The sequence below is a fragment of the Fistularia commersonii genome, chromosome 33, assembly GCF_037954325.1.
Source record: "Fistularia commersonii isolate RoL2024-O1a breed Wild chromosome 33, RoL_Fcom_v1.0, whole genome shotgun sequence".
Lineage (NCBI taxonomy): Eukaryota > Metazoa > Chordata > Actinopteri > Syngnathiformes > Fistulariidae > Fistularia > Fistularia commersonii.
The window spans coordinates 9,740,791-9,766,223 of NC_141316.1; the positions used below are offsets into that span (position 1 = coordinate 9,740,791).

The following is a 25,433-nucleotide window of genomic DNA, read 5'->3' on the forward strand; positions in this document are numbered from 1 at the left end:
TATCAATCCGGATTGGGTGTCGGCCCTTTAAACCGCTCTCCCCTGTGGGTTATTTTAGACGTGACCTGTCTCCTATCTCCCAGGTTCTTATCTGGGCACCCAGAGGTCCCGTGATGCGTCGTCCTCCCACGCTTCCACAGGCTTCCCCTCGCCTCCGGTTCGAATGTTGACTTGTATGCTCGCTTTTCAAGGCCGGGACCTAAAAGGCCAAAGCCCGACGTGCCTTTTCCGCTCTTCAAACTCAGACTCGTGGCTGTTCTGAACCCCCAGATTAGTCTGACACCCACCCAGTTTTTTTTTTTTTTTCAGCTTCTATCAGATGGAAGAGGAATAACAGATCAGCTGCTTTCTTTTTCTTTTCTTTTTTTTTTTTTTTGGTAAATTCCAGAGCCACAATCCCACGTTCAGCAGAAGACAGAGAGGCTGTGAAGGGCAGGGTGAGAGGGAGGGACACCGAAGGGGAGGAGAGACAAAGAAGGGGCTCAGAGAGAGAGAGAGAGAGAGAGCGCCGTCAGATGAGGAGAAGGAGGACCGAGCGACAACGGCGAACCACAGGTAGATCTGAAAGAAGCGGGGAAGAGGATTCGCGCAAACGTCGGATCCTTCGGGAGATGCTGTGAGGAAGATCGGCGAGGGACGAAGCTGGAAGCAGCCGGAAGGCGCGTAAGGGCGGTCAGGTACGGCGAGAAACCATCATTCTGTCCTTCCGCGACTTCACCCCGGGTTTTCTTGCGGTTGCGAAGCTCCTGAACTTTTTCTTTCCTTTTCCACCGCGAGAAAGGTCACGGGAGGTCGCCTGCATTGTGATGATCCCGCTGACATCGAGCGGAGAACCGGCAAACGTTTTCCTTGTCGGAGAGCGAGGACGTTTTGCATGCTGATGTATTCCGCACGCTCGGCCTCCGTCCACGCGTGACGGTCCGGCGTCCTCGGACGCCACAAAGCGCGCTCTGTGCGCCGCACAGACCCGCCGTTTGTCCCGCTCTCCGTCCCCTCCTTAGCATTTTAAGTCTCCCCTTCCCGAGCCGGCGACTCTCTTAAGAAAGAGATATTCCAAATATTCCACAACACCCACGTAACCCCCGGCAGCTATGAGGTTTTTAAGTCTCCGCCGCTCGTCCTCTCACAAAGACGGGACTGTTTCCTTTCATTTACTCTGTGCCTCGCTTGTTGGCGACGCTCGCCGCCGCGGAGCTGCGGGTCACCCACGAGTGCCTGGAGAAGATCAGTGTGAGAAGTTTCTCATGAATTGTGTCTCTTCTTTAACGCCGCTTCACCGAGGTCAACCGAAGTGCGGGTTCACGGCGGCGTGGGACGGAGACGGGGACGCCGCGCCAGTATGCTTTCATTCATTTATATCTAATCCTGCGCTCGGGATTTTTTGGGGATGCCGGAGCCAATCGCGGGTGTCATCGGTGCGAGACGTGGCGTTCACCCCGGACCGCTCGCAACCCTCAGGTGAAGACATCCGACCGTTCGCCTTCGTATTCACACATCCTCGCAGACGGTCAAAAAGAAAACCGGGGACGCCCTGCAGGATCGGGTTGAAAGCCTCCTTCACAGCAAAATATCAAATTCTTCTGGTTATAAAGATATAAAATAGGTTCCAGCATCCCCTGCAACTCTGAGTGCAGATAATAATAATAATGATAATAATAATAATAATTATAATAATTATTATAATAATTGTAACAACAACAACAACAACAATAGTAATAGTAATAATAATAATACTAATAATAATAATGATAATAATTATAATAATAATAATAATCATCATCATCATCATCATCATCATCGTTATCATGCTGACTATTATTATAAAAATGAAATAGATACACATAGTAATTAAAAATAATTAAGCATAAAAATTAAAAATAATTTCATATTTTAAAAACAGAATATTATTTAATAATATTTAATAATAATTTAACCATTTAAGTGGAAGAAGATGGATAGAATTATTGATAAAGATATAAAATAGGAGCAAACTAAAGTCTGTATTTTTTATAATAAACCAATCTTGTGTCTTTAAAATAATAGTTCATATAAAGATAAGAATAAGAATAAGAATAAGAATAAGAATAAGAATAAGAATAAGAATAAGAATAAGAATAAGAATAAGAATAAGAATAAGAATAAGAATAAGAATAAGAATAAGAATAAGAACAACTTTATTTATCCCGAAAGAAATTGTTATGCCAGAGTTTCAAGTAGAACATAACAATAATAAATAATAGTAGGAAATTGTATAAACAGTGAAAAAAAGGATGGGAGGATAAGAAATACAAATAAAACTATAAAGTGTCAAAGTCAAGGCTATGAAGTGTTTTAAGGTCTTAAGTGCAAAAATTTGAAGATTACCTGCAGCTGAAGGAAGAGGAGTTAAAAAATTTAATTTAAATTCTAAATTTAATTAAATAAAAACTAAAAAAGATAAATGGTATTATATCCAGTATATTCATAAAAACATGCACGCACCTAAAAAATATTTTGAAAAATTGTTGACCCGTACAATTATCTTTAAAAGGTTGTGCCGTCGGAGGCGCTGATATTTAGTCACATGTTATCATAAGAGTTCATTTCACTGGCGTTCTGGTTCCATGAGAAGCAGTCAGGTGCCTGAAGACCCCACACACACACACACACACACACACACACATACATTTGTCTCTGGACAGCCCCTTTTGTCCCACACACTCCTCTTTTTATTTTGGATTTCTTTGCCCGGCAGTGCATTCTGCAGGTCTGCAGTTTGGGCCTCCTTCCAAACGTGGAGCTTCATACCGGCCCTTCCCCTGATGCCAGATTGGTTTTCACACACTCCCGGGGCCCCTCCCTGCTCCCCGCTACCACGGCGACGCAGCTGTCACCTGTCACTTTCATGGCGGGGATGCACGGCCGCGGCCTGTTAGTGCTCAGAATAGACTCGCGGGAGAGTTTCTTTTTATTTTTTTTTTTCGTTTTACCCCGAGCGGATGAGCGCGCGGCCGAGCCTCTCGGGGAATGAACAGTTGATTTGACAAAAATCCGGGACCGTGTGGTGAACGTTTGCCCTCGTGGGAGTGACCCTCCAGGCGGAGAAGGAATCTCCGGGTAAGGCTCGGCGTCTCGCGGCGTGTTACCCGATACCGCCGCGCTTATGTGTTCATCACGACCGTAACGTATTAAATAAATGCTTAAAAGACTCCCCGCTGCGCCGGTTGTGTTTCCCTGTCCTTCCTCCAGGATGGACGACCAGGACCGGGTGAGCCAGGCGTCCAGCGTGGCCACCATCTCCTACTTCCCGGTGAAAATGGTTTGTGCGCGTCTCTGTCTTTTTTATCCAGCGGTTGGAATAAAAACGGCCTTAATTGTAATATCTCCACGGTTCAGGAAAGAGACGGAAAGGTGCAGTCGTTCGGGAAAAGATGCCAGGCCGCGAAGAGAGACCCCAACTGCCCCGTCGTGATCCGAGGGTGGCTCAACAAAAAGGTGACGTCCCGCGCAGGGAGGGGTGTGTGTGTGTGTGTCAAAGTGTGTGTTTGTGACAACCCAATAAATCAGGGGTCGGCAACCCGTAACACCCAAAGAGACATTTGGACCCGGTTTCCTCGGAAAAGAAAACACTGGGAGCCGCGATTACTTTTTGACGTCTAAAATAAAGGTACCACTGTATATATTGCTTTTTATTACCTTTACACTTTGTATAAACAAGTGTGTAGTGTGTTGCTTCTGATATTCACAAACTATTATGGAGAAAATTAAATTTTATTTATTTAATGAACCCATTTTGAGCTTTTGGCTTTCAGAGCGTGTAGCGGAACCTTGACCTGAATTTTAAAAATAAATCTGGAAAAAATCACTGTGTCAGTAAACAATAAAAAATCAATATTTGCAAAATATCTTCATAAATATTTATGTTACCTGGTTTATGGGACTTCTGCTCCTGAACTTCCGCGCACAGCATCTGCAAATCGGGACTTTACCGGCTGGCGGGTATACCGGCTTCCAACAGTGTGACGTAATTTTGAGCGACGAAAAATAATAATTATAATTTTATTTAATATTTCAAGATCACAACTTAGAACTAAAAGTTAAAAAAAAGGAATAAACACAAATGAAATACACTTCAATTAAATATTTATAATTTATTTTCCCAAGCCGCTCGGAGCCGACCCCTGTAATAACTGCATCTCCTCCCTGCAGGACAGCTCGGGTCTGAAGCTGTGGAAGAGGAGGTGGTTCGTCCTCTCCAATTACTGCCTGTTTTACTACAAAGGTATGAAAGGTTATTTATTTGCGTGGGAAGAAACGCTCGCCGTGACGTCTTTTCTTCTGTTCGCTGCTTTCAGACAGCCGGGAGGAGTCGGTGCTGGGTAGCATCCCGCTGCCCAGCTACAGAATTCTCTTCTGCACGCCGCGGGAATGCAAAAACAGAAAGTTCACGTTCAAGGTTCGTTATCCGCCGATGAAGATGCGACAACGGGGGGAGGTTGACGGAGGCTTTGAGAGCTGCTCGATTCGTGGCCGGTCAGCGCCGACGCGGGGTCAGAGGTCGGGCAGCTGGCGGGCAGGTGGACTCAGGAGGCGTCGGATGTGAAGAGGAGATGAAGTGAGCAAAACTAGCAGAGGAGCTGAGCAGATGCTTCTGAAACTAGCGATGATAGAACAGGATAGGTAGGAAGCAAGAAGGTCCCTGCATGGATTCCCACAGGTGTGTGTGGAGTCTCCACGTCCTCCTGGGGTCTGCGTGGGGTTCCTCCCACAGCCCAAGAACATGCAAGAGCTTCATTGGAGGGGAGATGGTTGCAGGTCTCCATACGTGGTCCTGGGATCGACCAACCACAGCGGGGATTTGCCGAATGCGGGATAGAAAACCAATGAACATGTGAATAGAACAGAAATACCGTATTTTCTGAACTATAGAGCGCACCTGTAAATAAGCTGCATCCGCTCTATTAAAAAAAAATATACTGCTCAAAAAAATAAAGGGGAACACTTGAACAACACAATGTAACTCCAAGTCAATCCCACTTGTGTGAAATCATAGTGTCCACTCAGGAAGCAACACAGATTCATTTTGACTTGTTTTAAGGACGTTACATCAAAGTTGGATCAGCCTGGAGTTTGTTTTTACACTTTAATTTTGAGTGTGATTCCTAATCCAGACCTCCATGGGTTGATACATTTGATTTCCATTGATCATTTTTGTGTGATTTTGTTGTCAGCACATTCAACTGTGTAAAGAGCAAAGGATTTCATAAGAATATTTCATTCATTTAGATCTAGGATGTGTTTTTTAAGTGTTCCCTTTATTTTTTTGAGCAGTGTATATACAAGCCGCACCAGGCTATAAGCCACAGATATCTATGTTGAAAAGAAATGTCCTCCAGGACATTTTCAAGTTCAGGCCACCTGCTTTTATGTCCTCTGAAAGCTTTTTTCGACTTTTGGCATTGCATGAGCTCTTCCCGCTCCCGCCTCCGACGTCTTACCATAGATTCATTGATGCTAAGCTAGCGTTTCCTTCATGGATAGCAAGCTTGATGGCCCTCAACTTAAAACTTGCATTATACGAGCTCCTTCTTGTGGTTTCCATGATGAAGGGGCGAGGATTTGAAAATAAGTACCAGTTAGTAATTTGTCGTGCGTGTTCTTTCTGCTTTTTATCTGCTCTTTCTGCTATTCTTCTTTGCATTGATTAATACGTCTTATCTTATTTTGGATTCTACTTCCGCCCCCTAGCGATGGAAGAAAAGTCCATAGAATAGCCACACTTTTGTATACGGCGCATGGTTCAAAACCTTGGAAAAAAGTAGCGTCTTATAGTCCAGAAAATACGATAATCACTTCATTTTGTTGTTTATTGATCCCTCCAGGTGGAAATAGCTTTTCATTGAAAGCAGCTCCTGCTACAGAAGAACGCAGAAGAAAAGTGGGGAAGAATCAAAATAGAAATCTATATAAAAATAAGGAATAAAACAGCGAATAATGAAAATAAAATGAAAATAATAGTAAAGCTCAAAATAAATAAATAAGAATAACGTCAAAGGTATGTAAAAATATATGTAACGGATATACATGTGTATTTACAAGTACATGTACATGATTAAGAATAAGAATAAGAACAACTTTATTTATCCCGAAGGAAATTGTTGTGCCAGAGTTTCAAGTAAAACATAACAAAAATAAATAATAATAGGAAGGAGGGAGAATAAGAAATACAAATAATACAATAAAGTGTCAAAGTCAACATGTAGTAATGTAGTAATTACAATTATATGTGGTAATTTTGTTTAGAAGTATAAAACGTTTATTGCACAGAAGACTTCGCTAAAATAACACATCCTGGATGTAAATGAATGAAATATTCTTATGAAATACTTTACATAGCATTCAACTATGTATTTGTTTGCAACAAAACGATCAATGGAGATCAAATGTATGAACCCATGGAGGCCTGGATTTGGAAAGTGTAAAAACACACCACAGGCTGATCCAGCATTGTTGTAACGTCCTTAAAAGAAGTCCAGATGAATCAGTGTTGCCTCCTAAGTGGACAATTTAATTTCGAGTTTGAGAATGTAGTTCAGTGGTAGCACACACGCTTTGCATGCATGAGGTGGAGTGTTCAATCTCCGGTATATCTATTGCAACACTCTTTGGTTAAAAGCATCTGCCAAATGACTGCAATGTGTTTTTTTATTTGGAGCAGTGTATTTTTACAGACTTCAACATTACTTTTATTTATTTCTCTTGATCTTTACCGTACTTCTGATTTTATTTTCACTCATATAGATTTCTATTTTGACTCTTCCCCATTTGACTCCTGGAGCAGCAGCTGCTGTTAATGCAAAGCAATTTCCCCCTGATTCTGATTGTGATACCCGATTGCCATTTCCCGCGACTGTTCACTTTTAATCCAGGTGGTGCACCAGGGAATGCGTTCCTACTTCTTCAGCGCTGACACCCAGGAGGACATGTTGGGTTGGGTACGGGCGCTGAGCCAGAGCGCAACCATGGAGGCCGAAGGCTCCATGAGCAGGTACGACGTCGCTCTCGCCGCTTTTTTCTCCTCGGGTAAAAGGCTCAAACCGTTCCCCGTGACTCTGACCCGTCCAGGCGCTGCTCCAGTTACCAGGATTTCACCCAAATAGGCGGCAGCACCGAATCCGTGGACTTGCCTCGATCCACCTCGGACGGGGAGGCGCCCGCCAGGAAGCACAGGCACGTCGGCCGGACCCAGAGCGAACCCGGGCAGCTGTCCGGAGGCAGGAGGGGGAGGAGGGCGGCGCGTCAGAGGAGTAGCAGGTTGTTAAACCGTCAAAAACGCATTTCTGAAAGCGCCGTCCGAGGCCGAGCCGGGGCTCAGGTGTCGCCGTTCCTCCCGCAGCCCTTCGGCCCGGACGCCCAGCCCTCCCGACTTCGGCAGGAGGAGATCCCGAGGCCCCCAGCGGGAGGACGACTCCGTCCCCTGCGGTTCCGATCAAATGGTGCCGCCGGCGCAAACGGAAATCATCGGCGGCAGCTCCCTGAACCCCAGGGCGCAGCTGGGCTCGCGGCCGCACACGCCGGTGGGACGGGTGGACATTCGACCCCAGGATGACCCCGGACCCGAGGCCCTGTACTACACCGCCGCGTCGCCGGAGCTGGAGTTTAAATCCACCCCCACCACACCGGTTACAGACCGCTGGAAAAACCTGAGCAAGGTCAGTGTGTGTGCGGACGGTTGTGTATTCTAGCGTTCCAGACTGAACACAATATTACTCCATCGCCTCCTCCCTGCACCGATCAGCTGCGTTCTTTTATTTTTTATCTCCGAGTCATGAGTAAAATGTCCCCAATGCGGTGAGGTGCAGTTGGGGGAGGCAGGAGAGGCCGTGCCTCACTTGCCAATCTTGGAAGGAAAAAAAATTTAAAGCAAAAAAAGAATTCAGAGGGTATATTTATAAGTGATTTGCACTCTAAAGGTATTTTTCATTTCACTTCACCAGTTTTAGATTGTTTTTGATTCAAAATGGCATGATTTTCACATTTACCGTTCAAATACCGAGAAGAGACCTGTGGTGAGGCTGCACTCTGTCGAGCCTCAATGACTGCACTCTGCACTTAGACCATATTGCCGTCTCTCTCTATGTCACAATTAAAATGTTTAAACCCCCTTTTTGAGCCGCAATTTCCAGTTTGTCAACAACTGGACGTGTGTCACTAGTTTCTTGTGCTGAGCGATCATAAAACCACAAGTGAGGCACGCAGTGCTCCTGCCTCACCAGCCATGAACCTGAACGGGCGTCACAGCCCAAAGGTCACACCAGGCTGTCAGTGGAAGTTCATTAAATAAACTGCAAAAACGGTCGTTTGATTTTGTTTTCCTCTCCACAGCCGGCGGCGACGTACGGCTCCGTGCATCACATCCCCTGCGGGAAAAGGCCCCTGGGAAAGGTGACAACCGTGGGACCCCGAAGCCACCGGCCCTCCCCTTATCGTCCTTTTCTTATAAAACCATGCCTTCTCTTCCCTCAGAGCTTGTCTGCAGGGGCCCACGCAGACTTGCTGCCCCCTTTGCCCCCTTCATCCAGAGCCGCCCATGCCTCCCACCATCCACACCACCACCACCACCACCACCATCACCATCCTCGCAGCCATGTGTCCGTCTGTGTGCTCCCTCCGGCTATGGTACAGCCGCCCTGCCATCTCCCAGTGTTGCGTTTGACGTCTTTCTAACCGACGTGTTCTGTCCGTTTGTGTTTGTTCGTCCGTCTTTTCAAGCCTCTGGAACATTTACAGCAGCCTTCTCTGGTTTGTATGATGTCTGTCTGTGCTCTTACCTCTGCCATCTCCTGTCACTATTGTTGGCGTTATGAATAATCATTACTGTGATTATATCATTATCATTAATATTATTCAATAATGACAATAATTATGATGATAATATAATACTGGCAATACTGATATTGCTGATAAGAATAATAATGGTCATTTAATAATAAGAGTAACAATAATAATTATAACGATAAACATGTTAAGATAATAACAATAATAGTAATGCATGATTTATTATTATTATTATTATTATTATTATTATTATTATTATTATTATTGTTATTGCCGTTGTTGTTGTTCTTATTATTTTATTATGTTTATTATTATATTATTGTTACTCTTATTATCATAATATCACCATTATTATTCTTATCAACATTACCAGTATTATATTACTATATAATACTGGTACTTATGATATCATTCTTATAATTTTTATTTTTTACTTTTATTATTTTTTTATTTTTTTATTTTATTTTATCTTATTTTTTTATCATTATTATCAGTGGTAGCAGGAAGTCCATGGCTGTCGGATGTTTGTCCAGTATCTTTGTTAACTAACCATTAACAACAAACATCCAGTTACAAAACCGGTCCATTTTCTTATTCAGGGCCTTAAATTTGAAAATGAAACTGAAAAATAAAATAAGATAAATAAAAGATCTGAACAACCCAAATATTAAAATCTTTGCAAACGGCAGCTTGTAAAAGTTGTGCTATTATTTGTGTCCAGGCTCCGAAGGCGGACCCCCGGGAGACCCCGCCGCTCAGACCCCTGGAGAGCGATGCCGATGTGAGTATCTGACCGCAAGATTTTTATGAAATATACGTCTTTGTGGCAAAGCGTATCTCCGAGTAGAAGTTTTTAACCGTTACTCCTCAGGCCGTGCTGACGAGGCTGTGCGGCTGCGACAAGCTGCTGCAGACCCTGTCCATGGAACTGGCCCAGCTGCAAATGGACAAGGCAAAGCTACGCAGGCAACATCCTTCATGAGTTTCCCGAGCCTACACCGCTTGAAACCGACCGTTTTCCCCTCCTCCGACAGGACAGCGTCCAATGCGCCTTGGAGGTGTCGAGGCTGCAGCTCGACGAGTGGGGCAGCCAGGGGCCGCGGGCCCAGGAGGAAGCGCTGCACCAGAAGGCCTTGCTCCAGGAGGAGCTGGTCACCATCAGGGCCAGGATGTGTGATGTATCATTGGTGCGAGACGGCCTCGCCTTGAGGCAGCTTCACTCTCGTTTGTGTCCGTGAAGTGCAGGTTGATGCTAAGCGTGCTTTGGTGCAGGAGATGGAGCGGGTGTGGAGTCAGTACGAGAGAATGGAGAGCGAGCTGTCGGTCATACGGTCGCACCTGCAGCACATCTGCAACTTCGGCATCCCGCCGGTATGTGCGCGTTTATGCACGCGTGTGACGGTTTGGGCGAAGCTGAAGGTCGGTCTCTTTCGACGCCAGGAACAATCCCACGCCCAGAGAGAGCTGTGGATGATGGAGGACATCCTCGCCGGGTTGAAGGTCAACAGGGATCACTTCCGCTTCCTGCTGGGCCTCCAGAGGCACCACAGTAAGTAGCAGGGTCTTTTTAAGGGTCTGTTGACGAATTATTGAATTCCGCAACGAGGGCGTAAATGGCGATGGAGGTTTTTTCGGCCTTGACAGAGAACCACCTACAGGAAATAGTCGCTGCACCAAATAAAGTTTCATTAGCAGGAAGCCCTCCTCTTTCTCCTTTTCAGTGTTCCAGTCTTCAGGCCCCCATCCCGGAGCCCCCGCATCCCCCACGGAGAGGGCGCAGAGCAGACCGTCCGCGGTACCGGCGACCTCCATCCTATGCTCCAACATCATCTATGGCGCTTCTTGGGCGCTGATGGCTTCACTGATCTTCTCATGCTTCTGCAGGACGTGGAGCAGGAGCCTCCGGCACGCCCACCTCTACCAGAGGAGCTACAGGACGGTTGCAAGAGCAGGAACCCGGACCACGGCTACGCAGAGTCCCCCTACGAGGTGAATCCTAGCGGATATACGTCAACTCTCCATTGACGTTTGGCAACCAGTCCTTTATTTGTTTCCTCCTAATGCGTGTTTCAGGCCGTCTACAGCCAGTCTGCCGATTCCGTCCACCGGAGAGGCCGCGGCCCGCCGGATCTCCTGAACGTGAAGGCGCAGAAAGTCCCATCTGGTCGGCAGAAATACACTTGAAATAGACGCAATGGCAAAGAGATGCTCGCGTCCGACTTACATAATAAACAGCTCAAATCTTTGTATCGCTCAACGAACCCGAACACATCTTCATTTCTCCGGGGGGCATGTTTTTTCCACGGCCCTTCTGTTTCCTGTTTCAGTATTCCTTTTCTTCCCGCCACCCTCCTCTTCCTCCTCCGTCCTCCTTCTCACGTTCTGATTCTCCCCCACTTCAGATGCTCAATCCGGCTCAAAGTGGATCTCAACGGACACGACGGCCCAATCAGCCAAGGTTCGATCCGCCGCCGCTTTCCTGCACGAGCTCGTCGGGTTAAAACCTCGCGGGTTTCTTTGATTCCATCGTTCTTCTCGCAACTTGGGCGGGAAGAAGCGCCTGCTTCGGACGAGAGGGGGAGGAAGAGACCAAGAGCAACCATGTATTCAAAACTTAAAAATGTACCCGGATGGGATGTCATGATCAGCCCCTTATCTTCCCCAGAAAATAAAAATGAGCGAGGAGGAGCAGATGGAGAGGATCAAGAGGTACGAGGAGAGGATGGCGAGCAGGAAGAAAAGCTCCTCGCTTCCGCCGGGACAAACGGCGGACGCAAAGACGGAGGTCTGCAGAGTCAGAACGCCGACCTTCTTGTGGAATTCAGGCCGGTGAAGCTCCTTCTCCATGTGCTTCTTCTCAGACGCCGTTCCCGCTGAGGGTCACGCGTGTCGTAACGGCCGTGCTGCCGTCGTCTCTCGTGGCCCGACGGGTTTCCGTCGAAGACCCGCCGCCCGAGCTGGACGCCCCGCTGCCGGAGCAGATCCCGCCGGACGCGCCGAAGGCTGAGCTGAGTAAAAGAGGGAAAACGGCACGGCGGTCGTCGGCGGGAAGCCCCGACCGGAGCCGCTCCCCGCCGGAAACGCCACGGGATCAACTTGCGAAAAAGCCGGGCGGACTCCAGCACCGGGTCGGTTCACACGCCGCCGAGCTGGAGGCGCAGACGGACGCCGGGCGGACGGAGACCTCCGGGGCTCGAGGCCACCAGGTCAGCTAGCGGAGGCGCCGCATTAGAGCGACAGGCTCGGCCAACAACCCATACGACCTCCTTCTTCCGGCAGATGGAAGAACGGATCTCTGCCCTCCTGACCCCCGGCGCAGACCCCGACCCCGGCCTGACACCCGAGCAGAGGGATGCAAAACTCAGACGGGTGGAAAGAATCCGGCAGAGAGTCATTCGCAGGTGGGCCCTTTCAGATTCTGCTACGCTGAACGCAACTTCCATTAGCATGAAGCGCTATAGGATCGTATCATGTAGGTATGTCTGTATGTGTATGTGTAAGTGTATGCTTATATGTATGTGTGTATGTATCTATGCATGTGTAAGGAAGTAAGTATGTTTATATGTGTGTATGTATGTATACGTATGTATCTATATATTTATCTGTGTACAGTATGTACAGTCTGTATGTATGTACATATGTAGGTATCTATGTATGTATGAGGGTGTATGTATTTATGTGAATGTATGTACATATACATGTATATGTATGCATGATTGTGTATGCATTTATGCAAGTATTTACGAGTGTGTGTGTATGTATGTTTGTGTGTTTTTATGTATGTATGTATGTATTTATATATGTATGAATGACTATGTATGTCTGTATGTATGTGTGTATTTATGTATGTATGTATATATGTATGTATGTGTGTATGTAGCTATTGTATGTACGTATGTATGCATGTATATGTATGCATGATTGTGTATGTATTTATTTAAGTATTTACGAGTGTGTGTGTATGTATGTATGTGTGTTTTTATGTATGTATGTATGTATTTATATATATGTATGAATGACTGTATGTATGTATGTATGTATGTATGTATTGTATGTATGTATGTACATATGTATCTATGGATGAATGTATGAATGCATGTCTGTCTGTATGTATGTATAAGTGTGTGAATGTATGTGTATACATATATGTATGTGTATGTGTATGTGAATGTGTATGTATGTATGTAGGTATGTATGGATCTATAAATGTGTATATATGTATTGGTGTGTTTGCATGTATAATTGATAATTATACATACATATACATAATATGTATATGTATGTATGTATTTATATGTACTTATGTATGTCTGTTATTTAACTGTGTATATATGTATTTTGAATATATGTATTTTGAATATATGTATGTATGTATAAATGCATGTTCGTGTACATATGTATTTATGTATGTATGTATGTGTTTGTATGTATTATATGTGTGTGCAGGTATGTATTTGTTTGGAAGTATCTATCTTTGAGAATGTATGTATACATCTATGTATGGATGTGTAGGTATGTATGTATGTGTGGTTATGTATGTTGAGTGTGTATATATGTATGTATGTTTGTTTGTTTGAGTCTATATAGGGATGTACAGCATGCATTTATGTATGTATTTGTATATGTGCATGTATGTATGTATGTATGTGTATGAATGTATTATTTATATATGAGTGTGTATATATCCAAGTATTTATTTATTATAGTGTATGCATTTGTGTATGTATGTATTTATGTATCTATCTACCTGTGGATGTCTGTGTGTATGTATGTATGAGGGTGTACGTAATTATGTGTATATGTATGTATGTGGGTATATGTATGTATGTATGTATGTATGTATGTATGTATGTATGTATTTATGTAATTATTAATTAGTATATATGTATGTCTGTAGGTATGTATCTATGGATGGATGTGTGTATGTCGGTCAGTCTGTATGTCTGTCAGTATGTATGTGTATGAATACATACATATACATACACATATATACGTACGCATACATATATACGTACGCATACATACAAACATACATACAAAATACATACATATATACATACATATACATACATACACACATATTACATACATTTAAAAATTGGCATACATATAGACATACACATACCTGCAGACATACATACAAACACACTCATATATACATACACATATAAATCCGCATATAAACATACACCAACACTCAAACATAACATTTACACAATAAGTCATACATAAATATACATACATTCACACACCCTCATATAAACACATACATTAATCATTTGGCAGACCCTTTTATCAAAAGAAACTTACAATGGCGACATCAGGGTTTGAACCCAGGACCTCATATTTGCAAAGCATGCACTATACCACCGAGCTACATGATCACATCCCTACAGACGCATTCATAGATAAATACATACACACAAAAAATACATATGTACTCATACCTATAGAAATGTATATATACACATACATATATGCATGCATACAAAAATATTTATCAACAAACTCAAACACACAAACATACATACATACAAACATAAACATCCATCTATACATACCTACATACATACATACACGTACATGTATACATACATATATACATACAAATGCGTGCATATATACAAACATACATACATACATAAATTCGAATCTAAATGACATACAGTACATACATATATACATATGTACTTAAATAGGCATACAAACATATACATAAATACACATAATTACATACAAACATACAAACAAGCACATATATACATACACAGACTTATACATACATACATTCATACATATTTCTATATACCTATATACATAAACATACATACATACAAACATACATACAAAAACAAACATATCTACATATCTATATACATAATAATATATATAAATAAATTGTTCCACACAAACTTATACATACATACACACACACATACACATACATAGAGATATACATACCTACATATATATAAATACTATATATGAATACACACATGCATATATATATATATATACATATTCATATACATACCTACATATATGGATACAAACTCATACAAACATACATACACATACACACATACATACATACACGCAAATACAGACACTCGTATATACATATACATTCACACATACATACATACATACATACATACATACGTACATACATATACACTCATACATACACACTCAAAAAGTCACACATGCACAAAGACACAAATTCACACACATAAAATAAAGTCATTTGGCAGTCTATTTCATCAAAAGTAACTTAGTGATGCCAGGAATTGAACACAGGACCTTATCCATATTGAGCACAAACTCTACCACTAAGCTGCGCTTTTGCATACCTGGATGCACATTCATACATACTTATATACACATAGACTCATACACACAAACTCATACCTGCATACATACTTTCACATACATACAAACATGCACACACAAAAATCCATATATAAAAACTCAAAAATAATACATGAACATACATAAATTCATACATTCACACTCATACATACATACATACATATGTACATACATACATACATAATATACATAATATATACTTACACATACATGTATACATACATATATACATACATATACATACATACCTACATATATAAATACAAACAGATAAATATACAGACATATTTACACTAACACTTGCAAAGCAAGAGCTACTCCACTTAGTTATACGATCACATCCCTACAAATATTTCCATAGATACATACATTAACAAAAAAATATATATGGACAATACCTATAGACATTAATACAAATACACATACACATACATACATGCGTACATAGGGGTAAATATATGAACACACTCAAAAAATAATAACATGCATACATACAAACATAAACATCCATTTTGCATACCTACATGCATATATAAACATACATGTATACATACATATATACAAATATATACATGCACATAAACATATATAAATACATACATACATACAAACAAAAATTTAAATAAACATAACATAATGTACATAATTTATGCATGAATACTTAACATATGTACAGGCATAAAAACATGCATACATATATATGCAAACATACATATAAATATATATATACATACATACAAACATATTTACAGACATACATACATACAGAAAAAACACACTGAGATATAGAAATACATATATTCCTACATGCATCCATATATTCATACATACATACATATATAAATGCGGACATACATATATACATTCATACATATATACATACATACAAATATATATATGAGATAATAGAAATATACATAGAAACAATAGAACAATAGAAATAGAAATTTACATACAAACATACATAAACTCATTCATACATAGATACATACATGCGTACATACATACATACATGCATACATACATACATACACACACAAATACATACTTACATACATAAATGCATACATACACATATACATACATACATACATATATACATAGATACGATTGATACATACATAAATACATAAATTCTTCCATATAAAAATACATACATATATACAAACATACATACATACATACAGTAATTCATACATATATATACCTATGTATACACATACATTCATACATACATTCATACATACATACACTCATATATGCATATATATACAAACATAAATGCAAACATACATATGTACATACAACCATACATACATACATACATGCACACATGCATAGATACATATATACATTCATACATATATACATACATACATACACTCATATATGCATATATATACAAACATAAATGCAAACTTACATATGTACATACAACCATACATACATACATACATGCACACATGCATACATACATATATACATTCATACATATATACATACATACAAACATATATATGAGATGAGATGAGAACAACTTTATTTATTCCGAAGGAAATCAAGCCAGTTTCAAGCAAAAACAAACCATTATAAATGATAGTCGGGAGGAGGGAGAATAAGATATACATTCATTCATATATATATATATATATATATATATATATATATATATATATATATATATATATATATATATATATATATATATATATACACATACATTCAGGCATGCATACATACATACATCCATATATACATACATACATGAATACATATAAACATACATATATATATAAACATTAATACAAACATATATACATACATACATACAATAGCTACATACATACATATTTAAATTAATTCATACACATGTACATACATACATACATACAAACATACATGCATACATACAAACATACAATAGCTACATACACACATACATAAATTTATACATACATACATAAATACACACATACATACATACAAACAGTCATTCATACATATGTATACACATACATATACACATTCATATATATATACATATTTACATACACACATACATATATACATATATATACAAACATACATACATACATGTATACAAACATAGATAATTACATACATATAAACATACATACATACAATAGCTACATACATACATATATTCATTCATACACACATAAACACTTTCCATACATACATACATACTTACATACATACATACATACAAACATATACATACATACATTAATACATGCAAACATAAATTTACACATACATACCGACATACATACAGACAAATACATACAGACATATATACTTACATACATACATACATACATACATATAAACATACATATTTAAAAAACATACATACAATAGAAATATACATACAAACATGCATAAACTCATTTATACATAGATATATACATGCGTACATACATATATACATAAAAAAATACATTCATAAACACAAATACATACATACACACGTACATAAATGCATACATACATACATAGATACATACATAAACTCATTCATACATAAATTCATTCATACGTACATACATATTTACATATATACATATATACATACATACATTCATATATACATACATATATGCATAGATGGATACGTACATACACATATACATATATGCATACATAAATACAATAGAAAATTACATACATATATAAATTCATACACACATACATAAATACATAGATAAATACATACAGTCATTCATACATATATATAAATACATAAGTACATACATATATATGCAAAAATATACATACATACATAAATAAATACACACATACATACATAGAGACATACATACAATAGATGAAAAAATACATACATACATTTATACACTCATACATACATGCATACATATTTAACAAACATACCTACATACATGCATACATACATACATACATACATACAAACATACATACACTTACATACATACATTATAAATACGTACATGCACACACTTACATACATACACACATACATACATACATACATACATACATAAACACATACATTCATCAATACATATATACTTACATACATACACACATATATACATACATACATATATAAATTCATACATACACACAGAAATACATACATGCATTCATACATACAAACATACATACATACATACATACATACATGCATATATATATACATACATATATATATACATTATCAATTACACATTCACTTACATACGTACATACATACATACGTACATACATACGTACATTGATGCATACTTGCATACATACATACATGCAAATATACATACATACATGTATGCATACATACATACACACGACAGATTCGTTTATACATACATACATATATAAATACTTACATGAATTCGTTCATAAATACCCAAATACATACAAACATACATTCATACCAACATGCATACACACACATACATATATATATACGTATATAAGTACAAATATATATATATATGTATATACATACATATATACAGACATAAGAACTCAAACATACATGCAGACATCTATATATAAAAAATATACAAAAATTACATAAATACAACTATATTCATGCAGCATTATACATACATATATACACACATATATATACATTCATATATACCAACATACATATATACATACATATATAAATTCATACATATATACGCATGCAATCATGCATACATACATACATACATACATTGTACATATATATATACATACATACACACACAAAAAAAAATAGACATACACATATATGTATGTTTGTATATATTGTATGTATGTATGTATGTATGTATGTATATATGTATGTAAATATGAATGAATTTAGGTATGTATGTATGTTTGTGACTTTGCATGAATGCATATATGTATGTATGTATGTATGTTTGTATGTGTGTATATATGTGTGTTTGTATGTATGTACATATTTATGTATGTATGAAATCATGCCTATATGCATGTATGTATGTATGTGTGTATTTATGTACACTTTTATGTATATATTTATTGGATTTAAGTATGTATGTATGTATGTACAGATGTCTGTATGTATAGTTTTAGGTGTGTATATATGTTTGTAAGAAAGTAGGAATTAATGTATGTATAGTTGCGCCTATGTATGTATAAATGCATGTTTGTTTGTATGTAAGAATTAATTCACGTATGCATGTATGTGCCTATTTATGTATATGACTGTATATGTATGTATGTATGTATGTTTGTATTATGTATATATGTATGTATGTATGTTTCAATGTATGTATTTAAGTATATATGTATGTTTATTTGTAAATATGAATGTATGTATATATGTGTATATGTATGTATATATGTATTTATGTATGTATGTATGTATGTATGTATGTAACTGTAAGTGTAAGTGTTTATTTAAGTATTTATGTATGTATGTATGAATTTATGTATGTATGTATGTATGTGTGTATGTATGTATGTATGTATGTATGTATGTATGAATATATGTATATGTGCAAGTATGAATCTTAGTGTTTATGCATGTGTGTATGTATATATGCATGTATGTTTGTATGTATGTACGTATGTATGTATGCATGTATGTTTGTTTGTATGTATATATAAATATTTGAATGTATGTACGTATGTACATATTTAAGTATGTATGTATGTATTGATATATGTATATATGTGTATATGTATGAGTGAGTAATATTCATGTATGTGTTTGTATGTGTGTATGTATGTATAAATGTATGTATGTATGTATATATGTATGTATGTATGATTTTATGTATGTATGTATCTATATATATGTATGTAAGTGTAAGTGTTTATTTATGTATTTATGTATGTATGTATGTATGTATGTATATATGCATGTATGTTTGTATGTATGCATGTTAATGTAGGTGTAAGTGTTTATGTATGTATGTATGTATGTATGTATGTATATATGTCTGTATGTTTGTATGTATGTATGTAAGTGTAAATGTAAGTCTAAGTGTTAATGTATGTATGTATGCATGTATATATGTATATATGTATATATGTATGAGTGTATGTAAATGTATGTATGTATGAGTGAGTAAATATGTATGTATTGATGTATGAATGTATATTTGAATGAATCTATATATGTATATTTGTTTGTATATATATTTATGTATGTTTATATGTTTGTACGTATGTATATATGAATCTATATGTGTATGTATGTATGTATGTATGTGTGTATGTATATATGTATGTATGCATGTATGTATATATGTATGTATGTATGTATGTATGTTTGTATGTCTGTATGTATGTATGTAAATGTAAGTGTACATGTAAGTGTTTATGTATGTATGTATTTATGTATATATGTATATATGGATTTATATGGATGTATGTAAATGTGTATGTTTGTATATCTGTATGTGTGTGTAAGTTTTTATCTATGTATGTATATATGTATATATGTATGTATGTATGTATGTATGAATTTATGTACGTATGTATGTATGTATATATGTGTGTAAGTGTAGGTGTAAGTCTTTATTTATGTATGAATATATGTATGTATGTATATATGTATGTATGAATTTATGTATGTATGTATGTATTTATGTATGTATATATGTATGTATCTATGTACGTGTAAGTGTAAATGTAAGTGTTAATGTATGTATATATGTATGTATGTATGTATGTATGTATGTATGAATGCATGTATGTTTGTTTGTGTCTATATATTAATATTTGAATGTATATATCTATGAATGAATCTATATCTGTATGTATGGTTGTATACATGTATATATGTATGTATGTATGCATGTATGTATGTATGTATGTAAGTATGTATGTATGTATGTATATATATATATATGTTAGTGTAGGTGTAAGTGTTTATTTATGTATGTATGAATGTATGTATATATGTATGCATTTATGTATGTATGTATGTAAGTATGTATGTATGTATGTATGTATGTATGTTTGTTTGTATGAATTTATGTATGTATGTATGTATATATGTCTGTACCTTTGTATGTATGTATGTAAGTGTAAGTGTATGTATGTATGTATGTATGTATGTATGTATGTATGTATGTATGTATGTATGTATGTAAGTGTAAGTGTACATGTAAGTGTTCATGTAAGTATGTATGTATGTATGTTTGTTTGTATGTCTATATTTATATTTGAATGTATGTATCTATGTATGTATGTGCATGTATGTATGTATGTATATATGTATGAATTTATGTAAATGTATGTAAATGTATGTATGTATGAGTGAGAAAGTATGTATATATGTATGTATGTATGTATGTGTGTAAGTATGTATTATATATGTATGTTTGTATATATGTATATATGTATTTATATTTGAATGTATGTATGTATGTAGTTATGCATGTGTGTATGTATGTATATATGTATGTATTAATATAAATATATGTATGTATGATTGAACGAATATGTATATTTGGATGTATGAATGTATGTATGAATGAATTTACGTATGTATGTTTGTATATATGTATGTATGTATGTATGTGTGTGTATGTGTGTATGTATGTATGTATGTGTGTATGAATGAATTTATATATGGATGTATGAATGTATGTATGTATGTATGAATGTATGTTTGTATTCATGTATGTATCTATGTATATTTGTATGAATGAATTTTTGTATGTATGTTTGTGACTATGTATTAATATATGTATATATGTATATATGTATGTTTGTATCAATGTATGTGTATATGCCTAGATGAATGAATTTATATATATTTATATATGTATGTGTGTATCTATTGTATTTCAGTATGTATGTTAGTACATATAAATGTATGTATTACATAGTTAATATAAAAATCTATATGTATGTATGTATGTATGACACTGGATGTATATATTTTTATGTCTGTAACTATGTTTGTATATTTTTGTATATACGTATGTCTGCATGTATGTATCACTGTGTATGTGTGTATGTATATATGTATGTTTGTATATATGTATGTATGTGTATGTATATATGTATGTAAGTATGTATGTCTGTATATACGTTTGTATATATGTATGTATGTATGTATTAATGTATGTATGTATGTATGTATTGTACGTATGACGCTGGATGTATATATTTGTATGTATGTAACAATGTTCGTAAAAATACACTCATACATACAGACTTTCATACATTTGTACACATATATCGACAACATACATGCAAACATACATGAACATAAACACACATAAACAAACATTGACACATATTAATCCATTCAGACTAACTTACAAAAACATACCTAACTATATAAATACAAATAAACAACATACAAACTCATGAATACAGACCTGCATAACTGCACGTACATACATACATACATACATACACATACATGCATATATACATACAAACAAACAAATAAACAAATATACAAACACACATACACATACTAACATACATACATATATACATAGACATACATGCATAAATGCACACATCAATATATAGATATTTACATATATACATACACACTCATATATACTTACAAATACATCCATATATATACACCCTTATACATACAAACATACATACACACACACTCAAACATAATACATACACATACATACATAAAGAGTTATGCATTCACATACATATTTGCATACATAAAAACCTACTACATTCATACACCCTCATACATACATACATTCATACACACATACATTCATACATACACAGTCATAGATTCATATGTACATACATACATACATACGTACATTCACATAAATACATCCAGATATACATACTTTCTACATTTATAGACATATATAGAACCATATGTGCATACCTACATATATACATAGAGGTATACATACATAAATATTTACATACTCATTCATACCCACAGACACTTAATAAATACATACACATAAATATATCCTTACATGAATACATACATACATACATACATACACACACACATACAGACATACATACATAAACACTCATACAAACATACTACATACATACACATACATTCATACTTACATAATCCTAGATACATTTAAACATACAAATACATATTTACATACCTACATAAATACTAACATACATACATACATTCATAGATACATACAAACATACATACATACAAACAAGCATACATACATACATGTATACATACATACATACCACAACATATATATATTCATATAGATACATATATATGTATAAATGTATATATATTCCTACACATACATGCACATATACATACAAACAAAAATATATACATAATTACATACACACATACACATACTAACATATATACATGGACATACATGCATAAGCACACACAAATCCATACATACACACACATACAAACTTACATTCACATACTTACATACAAACACACTCATAAATACATAGATGCACACATGCATACATTGATTTTGCCTTTCAGATAAATAAAGTTGGTTTCATTCATACACACATACATATATACTCCCACATAAATACATACATACATAAAAACATACATTCATACATACATAATCCTAGGTACATGCTTACATACAAACACATATGTCCATGTATACTTACATACATACATACATACATACATACACACATTCACTTACGTACATTATACATACTCATACATACATACATACATACATATGCACATGTACCTGTGTGTGTGTATGTATGTATGTATATATGTTGGTATGCATGATCGTGTATGTATGTTTGTGTGTATCTATGTATTTATGAGTTTTTATCTATCTATCTATCTATCTATCTATCTATCTATCTATCTATCTATCTATCTATCTATCTATCTATCTATCTATCTATCTATCAATCCATCCCTCAGTGCAGTCAGAGAGAATTCCCCGACACACAGTCAGCTTCCAATCAAGGTGGAGAGGCGGAGCCCCACTAACGACCCATCAGCAAATCGATCAGGACCCCCAGGTACACGTTCACACGCCTTCAATTTAAAGCAATTCTAACTTTGCGTTGAATAAACGGTTCAGCTAATAAAGGCTTCTCTTTCTGGACCGAGAAGGCGACGGCTGCCGCCTTGCGGAGCGCGTGCAGGGCGACGGGCCCAAGAGCCACGTGAAGTTTGGGAGCAAACCTCAAATCAAAGAGCACAGCGTCGGGTCCGGGGCCGAGTCCGGGTCCGGGTCCGGGTCCGGGTCCGGGTCCGGGTCCGGGTCCGGGTCCGGGTCCGGGTCCAGGGCTTCCCCCTATCACATCTCGTCCGTTACTGTCTACCAGAAAGAAGGGGGGAAGGGGTTCACCAGTCCTGAGGAGGCCGAGGAGACCGCGACCGACAAGGGAGACGGAGATCTTCCGTCGTCCGATTTGAGGTCCAAGTGGTTCCTCTCCGTCAACCACCGGCAGGGATTCATCCCCCTGCAGATCCCTTATCTGGAGACGGGCGGCGAGCAGACGCCTTCCTGCCAGGACGACTCGGCCGACTCCATGTCCGAGACCGTCAGCCAAAGCCTGGAAAAGATGAAGGAGAACCACTCGCTTTTCTACAAGATAGCCTGCGACATCAGCATCTCGGACACGGACATCTCCAAGAACGAGGGGAACCCCGACGGCTCCGAAGCAACCGTCCGGACGGAGGAACCCGAAGAGCGACCGGCGCCGAACGCCTCCGAGAGACGGGCCGCTATCCGCGAGGAGGTCATCCACGAGGAGAGCGAGGCCTCCTCGGAGCAGGAGCCGCCGCCCGGAGGTCCCGCAGAGCGGGAGAACAACCACGGCGGGGTCCCCCTCGTCCGGAGCGCCTCCTTGGGAAGGGCCAGGGTCACCGTGCTGAGGACCAGCCTGTAGGTCAGGTGGACCTGAGGAACACCACCAGCATCTAGCTCACGTCCACATCTCCACACATAACCAGCGCCCGCCGGAAGGTGGCGGGTCCATCTAACACAAAGCCAGATGGATAAACCCTAGAAAATGGCCGCTTCTGTACCCCCACCCCCACCCCCACCCCCGCCCGCATCTCATAATAAACGTGTGTGTGTGTGTGTGTGTGTGTGTTTTGTATCTGCGATTAATAAAGACGCTGCTCTCCACGCCGCCTGCGTCCACCTGCCTCTTCTCCACCGCGCTCCACGCCGGAAACGCCTTTGTCACTTTAAATCCTCGCCGCGTCTCGGACGATGACATCATTGTCTGAGAACACATTACATCACCCCTTCCCAGGCTCCCTCTCT

General features: G+C 37.9%; 1 protein-coding gene across 4 annotated transcripts; it reads left to right on the forward strand.

Annotated features, from left to right (window-relative positions):
• Positions 1-327: 327 nt before the first annotated feature.
• plekha4 (pleckstrin homology domain containing A4) lies at positions 328-25,294 on the forward strand. Of its 4 annotated transcripts, none has more exons than XM_086140351.1 (25): positions 328-677; positions 3,229-3,298; positions 3,376-3,474; positions 4,189-4,261; positions 4,335-4,435; positions 6,909-7,027; positions 7,105-7,293; positions 7,376-7,691; positions 8,365-8,424; positions 8,506-8,658; positions 8,752-8,781; positions 9,539-9,598; positions 9,689-9,769; positions 9,852-10,004; positions 10,090-10,188; positions 10,258-10,366; positions 10,539-10,612; positions 10,702-10,806; positions 10,891-10,981; positions 11,220-11,275; positions 11,483-11,602; positions 11,679-12,023; positions 12,097-12,218; positions 24,074-24,174; positions 24,269-25,294. In XM_086140351.1, exons 2-25 carry the CDS (start codon positions 3,230-3,232, stop codon positions 25,048-25,050), a joined length of 3,507 nt encoding a protein of 1,168 aa, XP_085996477.1. In that variant the 5' UTR covers positions 328-677; position 3,229; the 3' UTR covers positions 25,051-25,294. The 4 variants fall into 4 exon arrangements, with proteins under 4 accessions (XP_085996477.1, XP_085996480.1, XP_085996479.1 ...); XM_086140354.1 differs by having other exon boundaries at positions 24,079-24,174; XM_086140352.1 differs by lacking the exon at positions 328-677 and adding an exon at positions 2,885-3,096.
• Positions 25,295-25,433: the final 139 nt, after the last annotated feature.

What these genes read in the sequence shown, in the direction of transcription:
- plekha4 (XM_086140351.1), top strand. Translation starts at nt 3,230, where the DNA reads ATGGACGACCAGGACCGGGTGAGCCAGGCGTCCAGCGTGGCCACCATC. An exon ending in GCGCGTCAGAGGAGTAGCAG is followed by an intron (nt 7,294 to 7,375) that starts GTTGTTAAACCG and finishes TTCCTCCCGCAG; the next exon opens with CCCTTCGGCCCGGACGCCCA. An exon ending in CCCAGCTGCAAATGGACAAG is followed by an intron (nt 9,770 to 9,851) that starts GCAAAGCTACGC and finishes CTCCTCCGACAG; the next exon opens with GACAGCGTCCAATGCGCCTT.